The 18484-nt window shown below is 36.9% G+C and overlaps 1 protein-coding gene across 2 annotated transcripts in view; it reads left to right on the top strand.

Moving 5' to 3' along the window:
- The window catches only part of ORC3 (origin recognition complex subunit 3), a 38804-nt gene that overhangs the window by 5273 nt on the left and 15047 nt on the right, over window positions 1-18484 (top strand). For both annotated transcript variants that reach the window (XM_063330021.1, XM_063330020.1), the window contains 10 exons: window positions 4489-4633; window positions 5473-5577; window positions 6355-6509; window positions 7443-7579; window positions 9716-9875; window positions 10652-10765; window positions 12573-12706; window positions 13168-13231; window positions 16479-16595; window positions 17480-17559. In XM_063330021.1, the coding sequence (XP_063186091.1) occupies window positions 4489-4633; window positions 5473-5577; window positions 6355-6509; window positions 7443-7579; window positions 9716-9875; window positions 10652-10765; window positions 12573-12706; window positions 13168-13231; window positions 16479-16595; window positions 17480-17559 (1211 nt within the window). The remainder of the gene's footprint in view (window positions 1-4488; window positions 4634-5472; window positions 5578-6354; window positions 6510-7442; window positions 7580-9715; window positions 9876-10651; window positions 10766-12572; window positions 12707-13167; window positions 13232-16478; window positions 16596-17479; window positions 17560-18484) is intronic.

Below are 18484 nucleotides of genomic sequence, written 5' to 3'. Positions count from 1 at the left end.
CTTTTTTTACACGCTTAAAAGGCAATTAGTTAAGCAATAAAAGGGCCAGAAATAATTGACTGAGACTGAAATCCCTGGCCAGAATAGGAAATAGGAATGACAAATCCATCAATTACACATTACTCCTAACCACAGAACTACATGCTTTTGCTGTTTCAAGCTGCTGCTTCTAAGCTTCTCTTCTTACTAATCGTCCTTTTTAATAATTCCTGGCATACTACTATTTTCTACCTTCAATTCAGTTATGTGCTTGCCAGTCCTCTGAGGATTTTGGGCTGCTCTTGACTTCAGTGTTACAGAGTTCACAGCAGCTCAGGATTCACAGTGGATTTATGAATACAACTGCATGGATGTCAAATACTGAATGACACAGCTGCAAGCATAGTCTATTGAATTAGTTTGGACAGTGTCAGTGGGGTTGTCTGGTGAAGGTGGGAGTTAATTTCATACTGAACTGTGGCCTCCTAATTGTTATACGTTAGATGGCATGCTGTTGTTGTGTCCCTATAGCCAGCTGGCTCACATTACAGTATGAATAATTGCTTCTGTACAGCAGGGATTTCCTCCTCTATTCAGTGTCAAGGATTCTGGGCAAGTCTGTTGGACTCTAGATATTATGAGAATTTTTTTTCCAAAGTTTGTTTTGGGATGTAGCGTAGAAGCCAGCTGGATGTAGCTTACAATCTGGACCCTTGGGCTAAACTCATAAATTCCTCTGATTCTGTTCCTACTATTCCAAGGTCCAGCTCACTTTGACTAGTCAGCACCCTTTTCAAACCATAACTAGCCAGCCTGTGCAAAGCAGTGAGCTACATTGTGGTGCTGATTATAGAGAACACACAGAAGTTTGTGGAGGTATATTTGATATCTTCCTGCCAACTACTTCAGCTGGATGGGTTAGCTACCAGTGTTGGCAGCTGCACCAGAAACTGCCTTGTCAGCTACACAGTGGACTGTAGGAAAGATGGCATTCTGTAGCTGCTTATGGAAGACCTTTGCTTGGATCTTGTTTCCTTGGCACAGTGTTGTCAAGGCTTTTGAGACAATCCTCCTACATCGCCAACAATGGCTGCAGGATTTTCAGGTTGAAGAAGTGTTGTTGATTTTTTCCCTAGTGGTCTGGAAGGAATTCTCCCAGAGCAGCAGGCACAGCCCGTCATAGAGAAAGCCTGCTTTAACTGCACAGAAGCACAAGAGCCATTGCCATTTGGAAAATCATCATTCTTTCCTACGCTTGTTTTCTTTGAGGCTGCTAGAAGTTTGCCAAATACTTTCTTCTGTTATTCCTCCTCCTAGTGGAAGACAGTTCATCCTACATTGACAAATTGATATGAGCCTTGCCTTAGAGTTTGATTTGCCCAAGGACAGATTATCTGCAGTTACTTTTGCTGCTATACATAGAATTTTCTTTGTCCACCTTCTGGATAAAAAGTATCTCTGATATTTTTTCTGCTGAGCTTTGAATTACCGTTCTTCTGTCCCACTGTTGGCAAACTTGGAGGTGACGATTGTTCTTATATATAAAATTGTGTGATAATTCAGGTTGGAAGGGAAGTCAGAAAGTCTCTAGTCTGAATTCCTGCTCAAATCAGCCTCATCTGTGAGGTCTGACCAGGTAGGTGAGGGCTTTATCCAGTCAGGATTTTATTTCTTATATATACATATATATATATATATATACAAACCGTGGTGTAGTAAACATGTTTCATGGCAGAATACTTGCGAAGTGCCTGGCTTTCTGGTTTGGACTTTTAGTCTAGGGCATCTGGTAGTGTGCTAAGGGAGCCTAGCAGGATGTTCTCCAAAGTTTTTGCCAGGGTGCTGCTACCTGACAATTTGTTGGCAGGCCATGTGCTTGTGCTGGTGTTTTCCCACTTCTCTGGTATTTGCTTGAGGTGTTGAAGAATGAAGAGGATATGACCTCCAAGCACCTTGTGGCAGAGCACTCCTGGCCTTTGTATGTCCATTGTAAACTGTGCTGTGATTGTGGCAGCACCATCTGTTGACTGGTGATGATGTCCTTTCAGTCCTCTCGCAACATGAAAAGCTGGCAAAAGTACTGCAGGAACTGCCCATCACTCTTGAAAGATGAATTTTGGACCATTTTTGTTTCAGTATTGCAAAGTATCCCAGTTTTGACCCCTGCTGCCAGCAGTGGCCTTGCAAATGTCTTTATTATGATACATCTCATCAAGGACTCTCAGAAACATTCCCTTCCTGTAAGATGAGGAGTTCCAGTTGTGCTACCAGGATCCAGATTAGAAACAAAAAGCCTAAGTGAGGGTGTAATATGGTAATTTTAGCTCTAATGTGGAGTCAATGGTTTTCAGACCACTCAACAGATAATCACGACCAAACCTGGTGTTGTAGCAGGGACTGAACTTCCCGTTCATATGACTTTTCCAGACTAAGCGGTGTCATGCAAGTAAATGAGTTGGTCACTTGAGATCCAGAGCAGCCTAGCATACTTTCTGGAACACTACCAAAATAGTGCCAGTTACAAAGTTGTTTTGACAAGAACAGACTGATGGATTTAGGGACATTGAGGTGTTGGAGCATGTCCAGAGAAGGGCTACAAAGCTGGTGAGGGGTCTGGAGGACAAACCTTACGAAGAATGACTGAGGGAGCTGGGGTTGTTTAGCCTGGAAAAGAGGAGGCTGAGGGGAGACCTTATCACCCTCTACAACTACCTGAAAGGAGGTTGTAGAGAGATGGGGGCTGACCTCTTCTCCCTGGTGACAAGTGATAGGACAAGAGGAAACGGGTTCAAGTTATGTCAGGGGAGGTTTAGATTGGATATTAGGAGACATTTCTTCACTGAAAGGGTTATTGAACATTGGAATAGGCTGCCCAGGGAGGTGGTGGATTCACCATCCCTGGAGGTGTTTAAAAAAAGGGTAGATGGGGCACTTAGGGACATGGTTTAGAAGTGGCTTTTGTCAGGGTAGGTTAAAGGTTGGACTTGATGATCTTAAAGGTCCCTTCCAACCTCAGCGATTCTATGATTTTAGGAAAGCTAAGTAAATGTGTAATGCTATGGCAGACTGAATTCCGTCTTCACAAATGCACACTGGAAGAAATAATGTATGCTGTAACCATGCGAAGTATGGATTCGGGTTCTTGTTTTCATTAAGCTGTCTTAACATGTACAATAACGATCAGAGAAGTCCAAGATCTGATGGATTCTGAAGCAGAAGCTTGGAGGATTGTTATGGAAGATATAGTAATACAGGAGCTGTTACAATGCTGTTACAAAGCTGATGGTGTAAACTCTTCTTTTTAATATGCCATGTTATAGTTTCTTCTGAGTTTCCATAGAATTTATCAGGTGGGAGCTCAGAGGTGCAAAATCAACATCAGAAAGGACAGAAGGATATTTTTTGATAGGGTGAAAAGAGTAAGATTATGAGTAAGAGTAAGATTACTTTGTGTACAGTTTTATCAGTTGTTCAGGAGAGCAGGAGGAGCCCTTCTGTATAACGGAAATAGAGCTCACGTTTTTGAGCAGGCATCATGCAGTCTCCTGGAGATGTGACCTTGACTCCTTTGATAGCTGCCTCATCAATGCTGCTAGAGATGGCCTTTGCCACTTCATTTAAAATCAGTTTCACTGCTGCGTGTGTCGCTTCTTGTTGCTAATAAAACTTAATGTTGATTTTACTGGGGGAAGGGGTTTAATCTTGTTTCTAACATCTGTGTTCCAGAATATATATTGATATCCTGAACTTCAGAGTACAAGTTTTTTTGGTTGTTCTAGCAGTAGAAGATCTATCTTGGATTAGAGACAGATTGTCAAAGGCACATACATAATAAAAGAAATACAAAGTTCTGCCACTATATATCTGCTTCTAAAAGTTTTGTCTCCTCCTGCTTTCTCTTACCTTTACATGTGTTTCAGCATATACGCATTCTTGCATGAAAATCATCCTGAAGGACAAAAGACAGTGTAGCAAATGTGGCAGTCATGGTTTTTTTTCCTATAAAGCATACTTAATGCCTTCCTTTATTTTTTTTTTTTTTCATCCTGAATTAGTTTTGGAGGAGTGGAATGTTTGCGCTCCTATAGATTTCTTGGAAAAATATTTACAGTTGTTTTGAAAGCCAAAAGGAAATAATAGGAATTTTCATGAACATTCTTCCAGAAACTAATTATATTGTTTTATTCCTCCTGTGTCACTTTGTGTGATGTTTTTTCAGTATGATGTTTTTTCTTCTTCTTTAAAGCATGTGGTGTGACAACACAGTTAAGCTCATTTGCTTTCCAAGTTATTGTTGAGGCATTTGACCAGAAGTTCCAAGATGGGAAATGTCTGTGTTCGCCACACAGTGAATAAATTTGCATGTTTATAGTTCACAGGAAACTGTAGTGTTACTTAAAATTTTATCCTGGAGTTTTAAGGATTAAAAATTATGCAGGAAAGGGGTAGGAAAATGAAGATATTCTGATGTTTCCACATTTCTATAAATAAAATATTGTTTGTTTACAGCAAATACAGGAAGACTTGAATAAGCAGTTATTTGATAACCTAGTAAGTTTTTTGAGGCGGTCTCATTCTGAGTTCCAAGAGAAGACAACAGAATGGACTTGTCAGATGAAGTCCAGAGAAATCCCTACTGCAGCTCTTGTCCTAGGTAATTTTTTTAAGATATATTTCGTTACGTACATCTGCTTAAAACTGACACAGAGATCAAAGAAAAATATATTGCTGATTTCCAGCAATTACTGCGAGCAATATCAGTTTCAGAAATGTTAACATAAGAGATTGGGCTGGGAAAAGGAAGCAGGATAAGACCTCCTTCCCCTTTGTCTGTATGCCTAATAGTGCAGTAAGGTAACACCTCCCCTAAAGGTCTGTCTTAGGCAGCTGGTAATGATTTGTTGGGGTTTTTTTCCTGATGCACTGGAGATGCTTTGATTCTATCTGTGTTTTTGCCACCAACATACTTGGTGATTTCTATGACTAACCATGGAATTACACATTCTGTATTTTTAATATATGTTCTTGGAGTGCATCTTTGTGTGTAGGAAAGCAGTGTCATTATCTTGGAAAAGGAGCAGAGGGTGAAGAAAATAGAAGGTGAATTTCATCTCCTTGTCTGCAGGCCTTAGATGACTGTGGGTGGCTTCTGAGGGTATGAGGAACAGGGATGTTAGAAAACCAATCCTGCTCCTTGCAGGTTTGCACCCTTGAGAAATCTTTCTTTTAAAAAAAAAATACAAAAAAAGCCAAGCCAAACTAAATGAGGGGTCTTTGCAGTGATTCCCTGTTTCTTTCAATCAGCTAGTATTAACATGTATGTTTAATTTTGTGCTAGTTTTTCATCTTTCCTCGTAGGTGATATGATGCTTTTCATTCCTTTCTTGAATATATGAGATATCTTCTGGGTTTTGTCTGCTGTTCAGTTTATTGTTCAATTATTGTGGTCACAAATCACAGCAGAAATGCCCTTAAAATTTGTCTGTCTTCTAGGTGTAAATGTTACAGATCATGACTTGACTTTTAGAAGTCTCTCAGAAGTCCTTCAGAATAACATTACTCCTTATATAGCCTTGCTGGAAGCCAAAGATTGTCCAGGTAAATACTTCAGTAGCTTTGCTTCTTCATTTGAGTAAGTTGTCAGTTAACTAGAAGTTCTAGCTTTTGTTCCCAAATGTAAGAATAATGGGATGGAGGTATCTTGAAGACTTTCTAAGGACTTGCTCAGTCCCTTGTTAACATAGCAGTAATGCCTGCTGTATTTTAAGAGGTATTCAGTTTTGCTTAAAACACTGAAGATTGAAACACTACTTAGTTCTAGCATAAATGTCCAGAGCGTGCTGCTTAGTGTATTGCATGTTGATGTTGCAGTTTGGTTTTCCTCATGTTTAAATGGACAGTGTCTGTATGCATTCCATTCTTTAAATGCTTACATCACATTATTGCAGTGAGGGAATGGGTAGAATAAAACTTTGTCCCACTCTCCTTACTCCTTTTTTATTTTTTAAGTAAAAAGATTAAAATCACTTGTGGCAGCATCCCCAGGTCTGGATTGGCTGTCCTATTTATTTTTAGGTTGCGCTAATAGCATGTGGCTGCAGTTCAGGAAACAGGCAGGGCTAACATCTTAACCTGAATTGTTGCTATCTAGGCAAATTAATAGGACAATTTTTATTGCATTAACAACATGCATATCATGAATACTTTCAAGCTTTCTGGAGCATGAGGTATGCATTCTGGAGAGCGAAGGAGAATAATTTAGAAAAGTGAAAAATAATAACTGATAACTTAGGGTAATTTTTTAGAGTATGAGTTGGAGAAGTGTTTCCAAATAACCAAATGTCTTTACTGTGTGTCTAAAAATGTGTTGTGAAGGCATAAAAAATCTGATGCAAAAGCTGATGGGGCAGCTGATGAACTGCTATATAGATGTGGACTCGTTGGAAGATGAGGACAATGTGCAGGTTTCGCAGAACAGAATACGTTGTTCGATGTCTTCTCTTATCAACTGGTATGAGAGTGTAACAAAGGTATGATTCTATTTTTTTTTTGTATCATCAATTTATAAAAATGCCTGACCTTTAGACGGTTTTAAAAAATAAATTGAATAACTTAAATTTCTGTGCCGTAGTGGAAAAAAAGCCAAAGGTTAGCTTTTCATTTAATACTAAGAATTAACTGAGATTGAGGTGATTTGAATATAAATTTGTAACACATAACAAACGTGGAGTTAGTTTCTGATGAGGTATGGCTGTCAGAATTCTGAAAAACAAACATAAAGTACTATTTTTATCATATGTTTAATTGGGATCTAGAAGCTTAAAATGCAGTATCAATTTCATGCCAGATGCTTTTCTCCCAGGAGTGCTGAGATATTTTGTTTATTAAAACAAAACTTTAAGAACGAACAGCCATCCAGGGGAAAGGCACCGTATTGTGCTAATATGCCATTATTTCACCTGCAGCCCGCACTAAGTAGACAACCAGTGAGAAAATCACTCTCAAAATGTTTTTGTATCTTTGTATTTGATAAAGCTAATGAAGTTTTAAGTTTTGTTTCTGTCACGAATAGAAGTTAGAACTGACTTTATGATGACTTCATCAGAGCAGTGCGTTAAATAAGTTTAATAAGTACATACTTTTTTTATTACTGGGTAAAGATATAGGAAAAGGGCAACGCTATGTACACAACTCAAATCTTCTCCCTCAATCGCAGTAGAATTTCACCAGTTCTGTCCCACAGAGCTATTTTTGTCTTTGTTGGAATGTGGATTTTAAAAATTCGTTTATACTTCCATCTGTGCCAAACAGAAGAAAAATTCCAATCCTAGATGCTAATAATAAATACAACTGTAGCAAAAAGTCAGTCATGTCACTCTGGAGCATTCTAATATCATAGACGTGATTCAATCTTTTTATTTTCTTGTCTTCTGTTTATTAATGCATAATGAATGGCTTTAAAGAAAACAGATTCTGAAACTCCAAGAAAAAAAAGAACTTCCTCTTCTAGACACTGGCAGTCTCCTCCAGTTGTAGTTATATTCAAAGACATGGAAAGTTTCACCACAAAAGTACTTCAAGACTTCATAGTCATCAGCAGGTAACGTGAACTGAAGTTTAGTTCTCCACTTCTTTACCCATTTTCTATTTGCAGCTCTTTTGAAGTGGAACAACGAGGCCAGGGAGAGTTGGAATCAAATATTGATGCTGCTTCTTTGCAGAAGTGATTGATCAAAAACCTATTTGCTAGGTTTTGGGGATAAATTATCCTAAAGCTACCTTGGGACTCTGAACCAGCATACCTAAGGGCTAGATTGAGTTATTGAGTGGCTGATTCAATTCTTTACATGAGAAGATTTATTGGTACTAGTTATTAAAGAATCTGTGATTGTGAAACTGATTTTTTTAAGATGCCTAGATCTTTCTTCTGTAGACTTTTAAAATTGTTTTCAGAGTATATTTTTTGTATGACAAGTGATGTAATGCTGCTTAAAGGTCACTAGCTTACTAATAGGACTATATAAAACTGCCCAGAGAATTTCTTAGTGTTTTACAGGATCTGTAATGAGTAGCTGACTACTTCAGGTGCTCCTGTGCTTCTGTCCTTCCTTAACCTGTCTTCCTTAATATCATCTCATGCATTCTAATCAAAACCCCATCCTGCTCTCCAAAAGAGCATCTTGCACTAAGTCCCCAGGTTGAAACTACAGTTGTAACAGAATTGGGACTGCAGTTGTACAATTAATTCAGCTGTAGCGTGCATATCTGACATTACCTCTAAACAAGGCTAGACAATTTCACTTGCTGAGACACCCACAATAAAAATATTTTTCTATTTCAGGTCTGGCAGATGGGTTCTCTGGGGAACACTTCAAGAAGTAAAATCAGAAATGCACACTTACTAGGGTGTAAGGCAGGGGAAAATGAGATTTTGATTTTTTTTTTTAAGTGTTGTGTTTTATTTTACTTTTGTGGCAAGCATAAATGCCTAATTATGAGCATGTGGAAAGTAGATGAAGTGCAGTTCAGGTCTATCAGTCTGCTATTTGCAAAGACACTTTTTTCATAGGCTGTGTGTCTCTTCAGGAAAAAAAGGGTTTAGAGGATTCAAATCATCTTATAATTAAAGATTGTCTTGATTAAAGTAGGGTAGAAGATGGGTAAAATAGAAGCTCAGCAGGACTGCATAATTGTTTGAAAAAGATCTTTGGGATAATTGTAGAGATTGGATTTATCGTCTCCATTTCAGTCTTAAACATGTTTAATAAGAGTGAGAGGTTTTTCTAATTTGTTAATCACAAGATTCAATTTCTCTCCAATATTCTTTAGGTTATCAACACTGGACAGTAATATATCAATTTTATTGATTATATGTTTAAGTCTCTAGCAATGACTTTTGGGGAGTTAAAGAAATAAAAGAATTATGTGATAACAATTAAGACACAAAGGTCAAAAAGTTGCTGTGGTGAAAACAGAGGAAAGGAATAAATCATCAGTTTTAACCTAGAGATATTTAAGATAGCAGAATTTGTATCTCCTTGAAACTAATAAAAAATGGAAAATAATGATGAAATAATACTAAAACCACCACATTTTTTATAATTTGTATGCTGTTCACAAGAAATATGGCGTTCAGTCCTGGTTATCCATTCTCAAAGCATATACTAAAAAATTAGCTGAAGAGGAAGACTGAATCTGAAGAAGTTGGAATTCTTTTTTTTTTTTAAGTATAATGGGAACATATTTATTTTAATATTTTTCATATTTTATTTCATAAACATATTTTATTTCATATTTATTTTAAATTTATTAAATAGTGTAAAATTTGTAAATTGTTTTGAGACTGTTAGCTGTTTAGCGTGTCTTCCTATTTTCTCTCTATTTCTTTGGAAAAAAAAAAAATTATAAGATTTACTTCTCTGAGTATAACGTTTCTGGAAGATGGGACCAGTACAACACCCTAATTGAAAAGATGCTTTTTATGCCACTTCCTGAAGTTTCAATCCTAAAACATAATTTAATTTGCATTTCTACTTTAGGGCTTTAAATAGCTTCCTTTCTTTTTTGTTTTATTCCACATTAGAACTCTTTTGGTTTACTGGCAACTAATATTTTAGCTTACCCCTTTCTGCATTTAAGCTCAGTGTTGTAGTAGGAATATAATGCATTTGTTTCATGATTTTCTATAATGTAACTATTATGGTTTGTTTTTTTTCTCCCTTCCCCCATGATCTAGTCAGCATATCCGTGAATTCCCTCTAGTACTGATTTTTGGAATCGCCACATCTCCAATGATTATCCACAGCTTACTTCCCCATTCTGTTTCCTCTCTGCTGTGCATAGAGCTTTTCCAGTCCCTTTCCTCTAAGGAGCACCTGTCTACTATAATTGACAAGGTAATTGCCTTTCTGAATAGGAGTGTGTGTGTATTCAAGCACAGTGTACATATGTGGCCTTTAAAAGTAGGTTTGTCTGAAGCTTTTGAAATAGAATCTGTTCCTGAGAGCTGTGGATTTTGGATATTTCTACTCATGGCTGCAGAGTAGCTTAATACCGAGAGCTTCCTTCTCGCATTGAGACACACTCACACACCTGCTTTCATCTTTAATTTGCACTGGCACCTGTGCATACATATTTTGTCAATTACACTTTGATATTCCCACCTCTTCATTAAAGTAGTGCTTTGATTTGACTTTTACTTTGTTCCGGAATAAGATATCTTTAAACATAAAAATATTCAGAATTTTGCTGCCTGTCAAAAAATCAGCAGTTATCCAAATGGGCAGTACACCACTTTGTGCAGGATTTCCAGAATCGCTGTTACATGTGCTGAAAGTAGTGGTATCCCTGGTTGTTACAGCAATCTCTGTTCTGTTGTTTGTAATTTTAAAAATAAATACAAAAATAATGTTAAGCAAAACTAACTTCAAACATTGCATATTACTAAAAGGTACTTACAAAAATGTGGTGAAATAATAAACTGAAAATCAGTTTTTGTGTGGGTATTTTAGTAGAAATACTGTCTTTACAAGTCGGCAGTGTATTTAGTATCTTGTTTAGTTGAATGCTCACACATACTGAGAGTTGTATCAGATTGTATGTATAAATTTTGCTGAGTTGAATTCAGGAGAGAATTTCTGCTATGGCTATTTTTCTTTTTTGTCTCCCTTAGCTGCTTCTGACAGCCCGGTTCCCCTTTAAACTGGGCGAGAAAGTTCTGCAGGTTCTCATCAACATATTCTTGTACCATGATTTTTCTGTCCAGAATTTTATCAAAGGATTTCAGGTAGGCAATGATAACAAGAACTCAAATTATGGTTGTGAAAACAACGGGTAATTACTATGCACTGAAAGATTTCTTAGGTCCTAATCTTGCTGTCACTGAATTGGATGCAAAAATGTCCTTTGGAAACAGATTGGTTCTGAGAACAGGTGGGTGTTTTAAAGTTAAAACCTTAACTGATAAGGTTGTAGGACGGGTATGAAGAAGCATGTAAAAGCTTATTCCGCCACAAAAAAAAAAAATATTTAAAGGTTACATTTAAAAGGGTAACCTGCCTTAGTGGGTAGAGACACCTGTGTTTTGCTATAGATTAATTTGTATCTTCTAACACCCCTGTCAGGTCTCTGATCCTCTGTACCAGGTCCTTGTACTCTGGTTTGTCATGGTGTGAGTAGGCTACAGCAGTGTCTCTTCCCCACTTGAACTCTTCTGGCACAGCTTCTGGATGCACACTTCTTACCTTTTCAGGGAAATAGGAGCTATAGGGTCACTTACTTTGTGCCTGAGAGTGGGTGGTGCTTGTGTTCCAACCAGCTGTGCAGCAATGTAGGACTCATGTTTACCCTTTCAGGAGACAAAGTGGAAGACTTCAAGGTTTCCAAAGATAGCCTATACAGAGTATGATAATTATATCTTTATTTGCTTGTATAGTTCTTCATATCTAGATGTATTTCTGTGTCTGAGCCTCTTTGTTGCTTTTGTGGATTGCAGACAAGAATTCTCCGAAGAATTTGGCAGTCCCTGTAATTTGTTTTAGTGCAGGATTGTGAAATGGTTTCTTTCTTGCCTGGTTCCACGAGCGAACCTGTTAGTAAAACATGCCCTTTTGGAGTCATACCATTAAAGTGTCTCAGATTCTTTGATATCTAAGATTCAATGATTACGTGTATCCAGGATAAATAACCTGGCTGTAGTGCCTCTTTCTACAGACGGGCCTCCATGTGCTTTCATAGGTTTCAGCTCCTCTTATTTGGAAGAGTCACCAGGATTTAATTATTCCCCATTGTCCCGATACAAAAATACAAATCCCAGCCCTGACAGTATATTGCTTGTCCTTGTGCATTAAAAGTGTTCAAGGATGAAGCAATTTCATATCAGATTTCCTAACTGATAGATACAAGGGATCACCATTATGTCTAGGAGTGATGTTAACTTTTCTAACAGGAAGTGTCTTTCCCCTTTGACAGTTTTTATGTTTTAAAAGTTTTTAGTGAGATAGTCTGTCTGATTGGAGTTTTGTTTTGTTTTTAGCAATAGATGTGATGAGTATTTGCTACTATTCTGCAAGGCCCTGATGCTACAAACTTTTAGTGCAGCTGAAATTGGTGATAAAGCGCATTTTTACATAGGCATTGTAAGAGCTTAGCAGTGTGGTGTATGTGAAACAGAAACTGAAATTAGGACGTGTGATAACTTTGCTTCTCTACAGTAGTTTCTTTTCATATCTTTACATACACTGTTTGTTATTTGTGAGCATTGGAGCTGAATTTGTAGCCTAAAGAATACATTAATTCACATAAGCGAATAGAAAATATTTGAAAAGCTACAGTTATCATTATGTAAGAGTGGGGAAAGATGAGGTACTGAATATGGGTAGCGCATACAGCAAAAAAGGTAATTATGTGACTGTATTTAAAACGGAATAATCAGTGTCCTGTAGTGACCTATGCAATATTTATGAACGGTAATGAATTTTTTTAAAGGAATGCCATTAATACGATTGTACTGTATGCACTGCAGTAATAAGAAAGCATTAAAAGGAGGGAGGATGAATTTTATTAACATCACTGGTTCTTGCTTTGTTTTTCAGCTCTGTATTGTGGAGCACTTCTATTCCCAGCCTCTTAGTATACTGTGTTGCCAACTGGTAGATGCTAAGAAGAGAGTAAATTCTTTATCACACAATCAGTGTGAAAACATTCGAAGGCTGCCCTCTTTTAGAAGGTAAAAGGGGAAATAAATTTTTGGACAATCTTTTACTTAGCTTTAAAAAAGATAAAAGGAATCTGAAAACTGCAAATCACTAGTTCATATGTTTCTATAGCAAAGGTAAATCGATCAAAAGGAGACAGTTCTAAATAATTTCAGGAATCCTTAATCTTCTAGTCTAGACAGTACAGCTTCTGTGATGTGTAATCACTTGAATTTTTTTTTCCTCTTGTTCTTAATACAGAAACAAGCTGTTATGACAAATAACTATAAATCACTTTTGAACTTGTTAAACTGACTTGGAACATGATCTCTAGGGTTTTGGAGTGGCCTTTCAATTTGCTCGATTTAACTGTCCCTTTTTGAATCTTTCCAAAGAAATCCTTGTAGCAGCATAAACTTTTTGAATTTTTTTAACCCTATAATCTTTAATCACACTTTGTAATTTTTATGGGTTTGGTTTTTCTTGCCATCAGGTATGTGGAAAGTCAAGCATCAGAGAAACAGATTGCACTGCTGACAACAGACAGCTACTTGAAGGTAAAATTATAAGAATGTCTTTGGAGAGCAAAAATAACTTTCCCGATATATTAGTTTCTGAAGCATAATAAAATACAAGACTAGGATGTATAGTTCTATATAATGTCTTTCATACAGTACATACTGTGCGTCATGTCCAGTAATGGAAAATTAGGATCGGCAGGTCAGAATTCCAAATCTCTAGATTTGATAGTTATACCTTTATACAAATCTGCTTGACTTTTCTTTCATTAATTTTTAGCTATGTCTAGAAATATAACTGCTTAAAAAGAAGGTTGCAAGGTTACTTATGGTCTGGCCTTTTAATGCTTACTCAGACTGACTTTCTTGGAAAGTCAGTGAAGTGTTTGAATAATGAGCAAGTAATCTTGGAGGTTATTTCATAAGCTCTTAATGCTCCATACCCTCTGCGTACTTTCTGATCGAACTCGGTAGGGCAGTCTGGGTCCCAAGGCACACGTTCACACTAGATGTCATATAGGATTAAGACTTTAATTTATGTTACATGTTTATCTGAAGGTTTGTCAAGTGATTAAGCTCAGGCTACTACTATGTGAGCCCTTTAGGAATTCACCAACAAAGATCTGTTGGTTATTTTCACCAGTTGAACCACTCCCAGTAGAAGCATTGCTGAGAGTAAAGGGTTTCTCCTAACGCTTCATCACAAATATAGTTAACCTGTAAGGCAAATGGTACTGCTAGAGATAAAGCAATTTATCCTAGCAGAGCTTCCTGGTCTGTAAGGACTTGCCAAGTGTGAAGAACAATGCCAATGGCTGGAAGAGAGGCTGGTAGCAGGCAAGTTTGCAAGTGCAGTGCTATTATATTAGTCAAGGCAGGATGTGATTTATACATGATTTTATGATCCATAGTCTTCAGTGGCAAAAATAGCTTAAGCTACTGTTATTCCCTTGCTGTTTATTCACATCTCAGCAGATGTGCCAGCACAACTACTTGTGTGGCTGTGCAATAAGTGTAATCAGAGAAACAATATTGTTAAGGTAACTTGACCAAAAAAAAAATAAAAATACAAGACATGGGATTTTTTTTTTTTACTGGGTTGTTTCTGCAGAATGATTTTCCCCAATGGAGTTCACTCTGCAGATGCATAAATGCTTCTGTCGAAACAATAGGAGGAGGGAAGGAGTGGGAATGAGCAGCTGAGACTTTGAAAGCTGAATACTTGTCAGCTTAAACATTATTTTTTTTTAATTTTCTATGTTTAATAATATACCCTTTATTTCATAAGCCTCACCCTGTAAGTTTGGGAAAGCCAGGATTCTTGTGCTTATGTGCATACGATGCTTCTGACAAATTTTAATTGAAGGCACTTGTTCTAATCCCTGCAGTAGGGGTGGGGCTGCTGTTGCATTGCCAAGCTGGCAGTGTAGTCTACTTGGGGAGAAAAGGCCCTACTGCTGCACTGATGAGGTGCTGTTTATTCTGTATGTCGTACTAATCTACAATATCATTCCGAACTTTAGAAACACTTTCAAAGTCACTATGGTACTGCTTCATATAAATTTACTGTTCAGGACCAGGTAAACTTGCTGTTCAAGTTTAGCACCTAAATCTGCAATACCCTTTGTCAGCTGCAATTTATATTCCATGTTGTTACCACTTTTTTTTAATGACTATGGTAAGAGTTCCACCTATTTAGAATAATCAGTTTTGAAAGCAGTTTTACATCCTAATTACTTGCAGTTCAGTTCTGAAAGTTTTCATGGCAAATTCCATTTGAAATTATGTGAATGTGGGTATCTGTATTTATGGAAATAACACTGCATAGTTTCTAATAATCTTTTCAAACTCTTCTAAATGAAGATATGCATTTCCACTCCGTTATTTGGCAAAATACATAGTCCTACTGCATGTTATTTATGTATACTAACTACATCATTCTTGCGCTGGGAAACAAGATGAGGGAAATACAGGTGCTATATTGCCCTGGGTTTGGGGGAATAAGATTGATGTAGCAGCATTAGCGAGAACTTGTTTTCTTCTCTCAGCTTTTTTTTTATGGTGGGGATAAATTTTTTTTTAACGATCCTGCTTAGAATTAAAATACAAACCTGTGTGTAAAATTTTAAAATACAAATTCCAAGGTCTTAGAAGTCATTTAAACAATTGTTATATCAGTGACCCATAGAATTTTATCTATTAAAATTTAAGGTGAGAAATGTTTTTAATCATCTCAAACTTTTTAACATCGGAAAGCTCTCTGCAGCACCAAGTGTCTTACTTTCAGTCTTTGCAGTATGATAATTAATCTTTCCACATGTCAATACTTCCTTATATCGTCTGCAGATAACGTTTTGCTTTTTTTTTATTAAATCTTTTATACCCTTTGTTTCAGTTTAACTTTAGAGAGCTTCAGTGACCTGTTCTATTTTTCTCATTCCATTTGAAATAGTGTGCTCAGAGTTCAGTAAAATGGCAATAAAATATGTAGAGAATCCTGTGATTTTTTTCTTCTTTATCTTTGACTGAAGACAGGTGAGAGAAAATCTTATGATTCACAAACTTAAATGTAATGACCCCGAAGTATTTTAATACAGCTACCAGAAATTTTGAGTGTGGTTTTCCAAAAGTGTTACATATGCTTCCATGGGAGGCCAGTGATGAGATGCTGTCCAGTAAATTCAGTACCAGCAGTTAATAATTTCTTTTTCCTAATACATTATTTTATATTTTTTTTCTGCAGTTCTCAGTCTATGAATAAACAGAAATCAAATTAAGAGCACATAGGAGCAGCAACTGCATATTTCTTTATTTTTCTGTGAACTGGTCTCTTTACATATACCTGACTAATAAGCAGCCACCCACAATATAAGAAATAAATTTTATATGCATTTGTGATATAAAAGTGCAAATAATAAGGATTTGAGTAAAAGAAGCTATATAATTTCTCTTTGTGTATTGAAGGTATACTGAATAGTCTTGTTTTTGTGAGATGAGATACCAAATCTAAAGGCTAAATACAGTTGCAAATGGTAAAATAATAATGTTAATCAATAACAATTCCCCAGTCAGATGGATGAAGAAAGTACAGTTAACAATATGTAACGTGATTCCAGTGAACTGTTGAAATACAGCTTTCTTGCATAGTGGTCTTAATTTAACACTGGTGATTTAAATCGTAGCACACCACAGTGTCAAAACTTCAGAGTCATTTGAAGTACCTTATGGGAATTTTAAATAAACGGATGTCAGAATGACTTATAAAACAATTATTCTGTCACTACAGGAAATAATACAGAAGTTGCTGGAGGACTTGCATGTTTATCATGAAAATTATGTCTTAGTTCTGAGATGTCTTCACGTTTTCACATCTTCTCTTCCAAAATATCCTTTGGGCAAGCAGGTGACGTACTGTTATTCCATTTTAGTGAAACATGCCTGTTGTTTTTTTTTTTGTTTCAAAGTGTGACATCTGAATAAGTATTTATTCTTTCTCTTTGTTTACTATTCTGCTGCTTTGCCCCCTACTTCTTAAAATGGAGACAGATGCTTTCTTACTATGGGGAGGGGGCAACAGCATGTGGTTTGTTTCATGGCATGGATGATACCTCGTCAGTCAACAGGAAATGGTTTCCAGGAGGAGGCAGATGCACAGAATCCACACATTGACTTTCCCACATACGGGATTATTTGCATGCATTGCACACAATGTATATTCTTCTACCACCTATTAGTTTGGTAGTCAGATGAAGAGATTGAGTTTTAGCAATCTTCTGTACAGAATAAAATGATAGTAAGGGAACAGTGATAATTGCTTTTACTAGCCATATTGCTCTAATGTCATTAAATCCACCTTCTCATGCAAAGTAATTTCTTCTCCATTAGAAGAGCAGTATACTCTGTGCATGTGCACTTGTCTGTCAGTTCTCAATGTATTCCACACTGTTATTAGAATCTGTCCCTAACTACAAAATCAGTATGAACTGTCCCAGTATTAGCAAATAAACAGATGTTTTAGCTGGGACATTTGATTAGAGTTCCTCTTTGTTCTCTGCATTTGAATGTTAGTTGTTTGAAACCTGGTGCAGAGCAACACGCAGACTCCAGCAATACTAGGAGCTTAGTTCTGCAAGACACTAAATGCTCTCATTTCTTTTGCAATCATTCTGCATGTCTGGAAGACAAGCTGCAAAGGAATTACATATTACTTTGAAAAGCTTCTTGTAAGAGTTCCGTGTTACTTTGTTTGTAAAACACTTCATCCTTTCTTCACCTTCTGCGTAACAGATCAGGGAGCTGCACTGTGCATGTTTGGAAAACCAAGTGTGGGAGACGGAGGAGTATGAGTCATCTCTTCAGCTAGCAAGGTGATTATTATTTTTTTTCCCCATTTTGTTTTAATACCACTGCACACATGGAGAATATCAGTCATCAGTTATTCTGGAACTTAAAGCTGAGGATATTAACTGTTTGCAGCTAGTTGTAGGATTGTTTGCAAGTATAATTGACTGCTCTTTTCATTTTGTCTTTCTACTGTTTTTCATGAAGCTCAACCACGTTCTAATATCTCTCATGCCCTGAGTAGTTATGTTGAAACCACTGAGATTACTGTGTGTGAATGAGAACATCAGTTGGGTTTTGTCTTTTAAAGTATGATTGCGTTAGATATTATCAACCAAATTATTAGTTTTAGTTGGCCTAAATTTTAATCCGTTGTGAGAATTAGAATCTGTTCCAAGTGAGTAGCTGAGGCCTTTCTTATTTTTTTATTTTACTGATTTCCCCCTGCCTCCTTTGTCTAACAGTTTGTACAGGGGCTGAGTTAATTTTCTGTTATTGCAAGCTTAGGACTTTAGGAGAGCCTACACTTGTGTTGTCTGCCAGCGTTTAAAATGGAAAAGTCATCTAAGCAAACTTTCTTAATAGAAAACCCTTCAATTGCAATGTGGCAGCTACAGACTTTTAAACATACTTTATCACGGCAAGTGGCTGTTTCCTGATAGCTGCATTCATTCAAATAATACCTTGGTTCTGTCTCACAAAGAGCCGATGCAACACCATTAACATAACTGCCTCTTCAAGAGCCTCTGAGCTTGTGAGGTTTGATGTGTCTGACAGTAAAATTGCATAGAAAAACCATGTCAGCGGTGGGTGGAGGATAACTTTCTGGGCTCATGTAGACAAAGAAACATACTCTTCAAACTGTAGCTTTGCCATACTGAGTGGTTCTTATGTGTTGCCACCACACTATGTTATTTACCCTCATCCCTTTGAAAGGATTATATGCTTGAT

Source organism: Chroicocephalus ridibundus, chromosome 3, assembly GCF_963924245.1.
Source record: "Chroicocephalus ridibundus chromosome 3, bChrRid1.1, whole genome shotgun sequence".
Lineage (NCBI taxonomy): Eukaryota > Metazoa > Chordata > Aves > Charadriiformes > Laridae > Chroicocephalus > Chroicocephalus ridibundus.
Note: the sequence above shows the minus strand (reverse complement) of the source record. Positions and strands in the feature narration are given on the sequence as shown.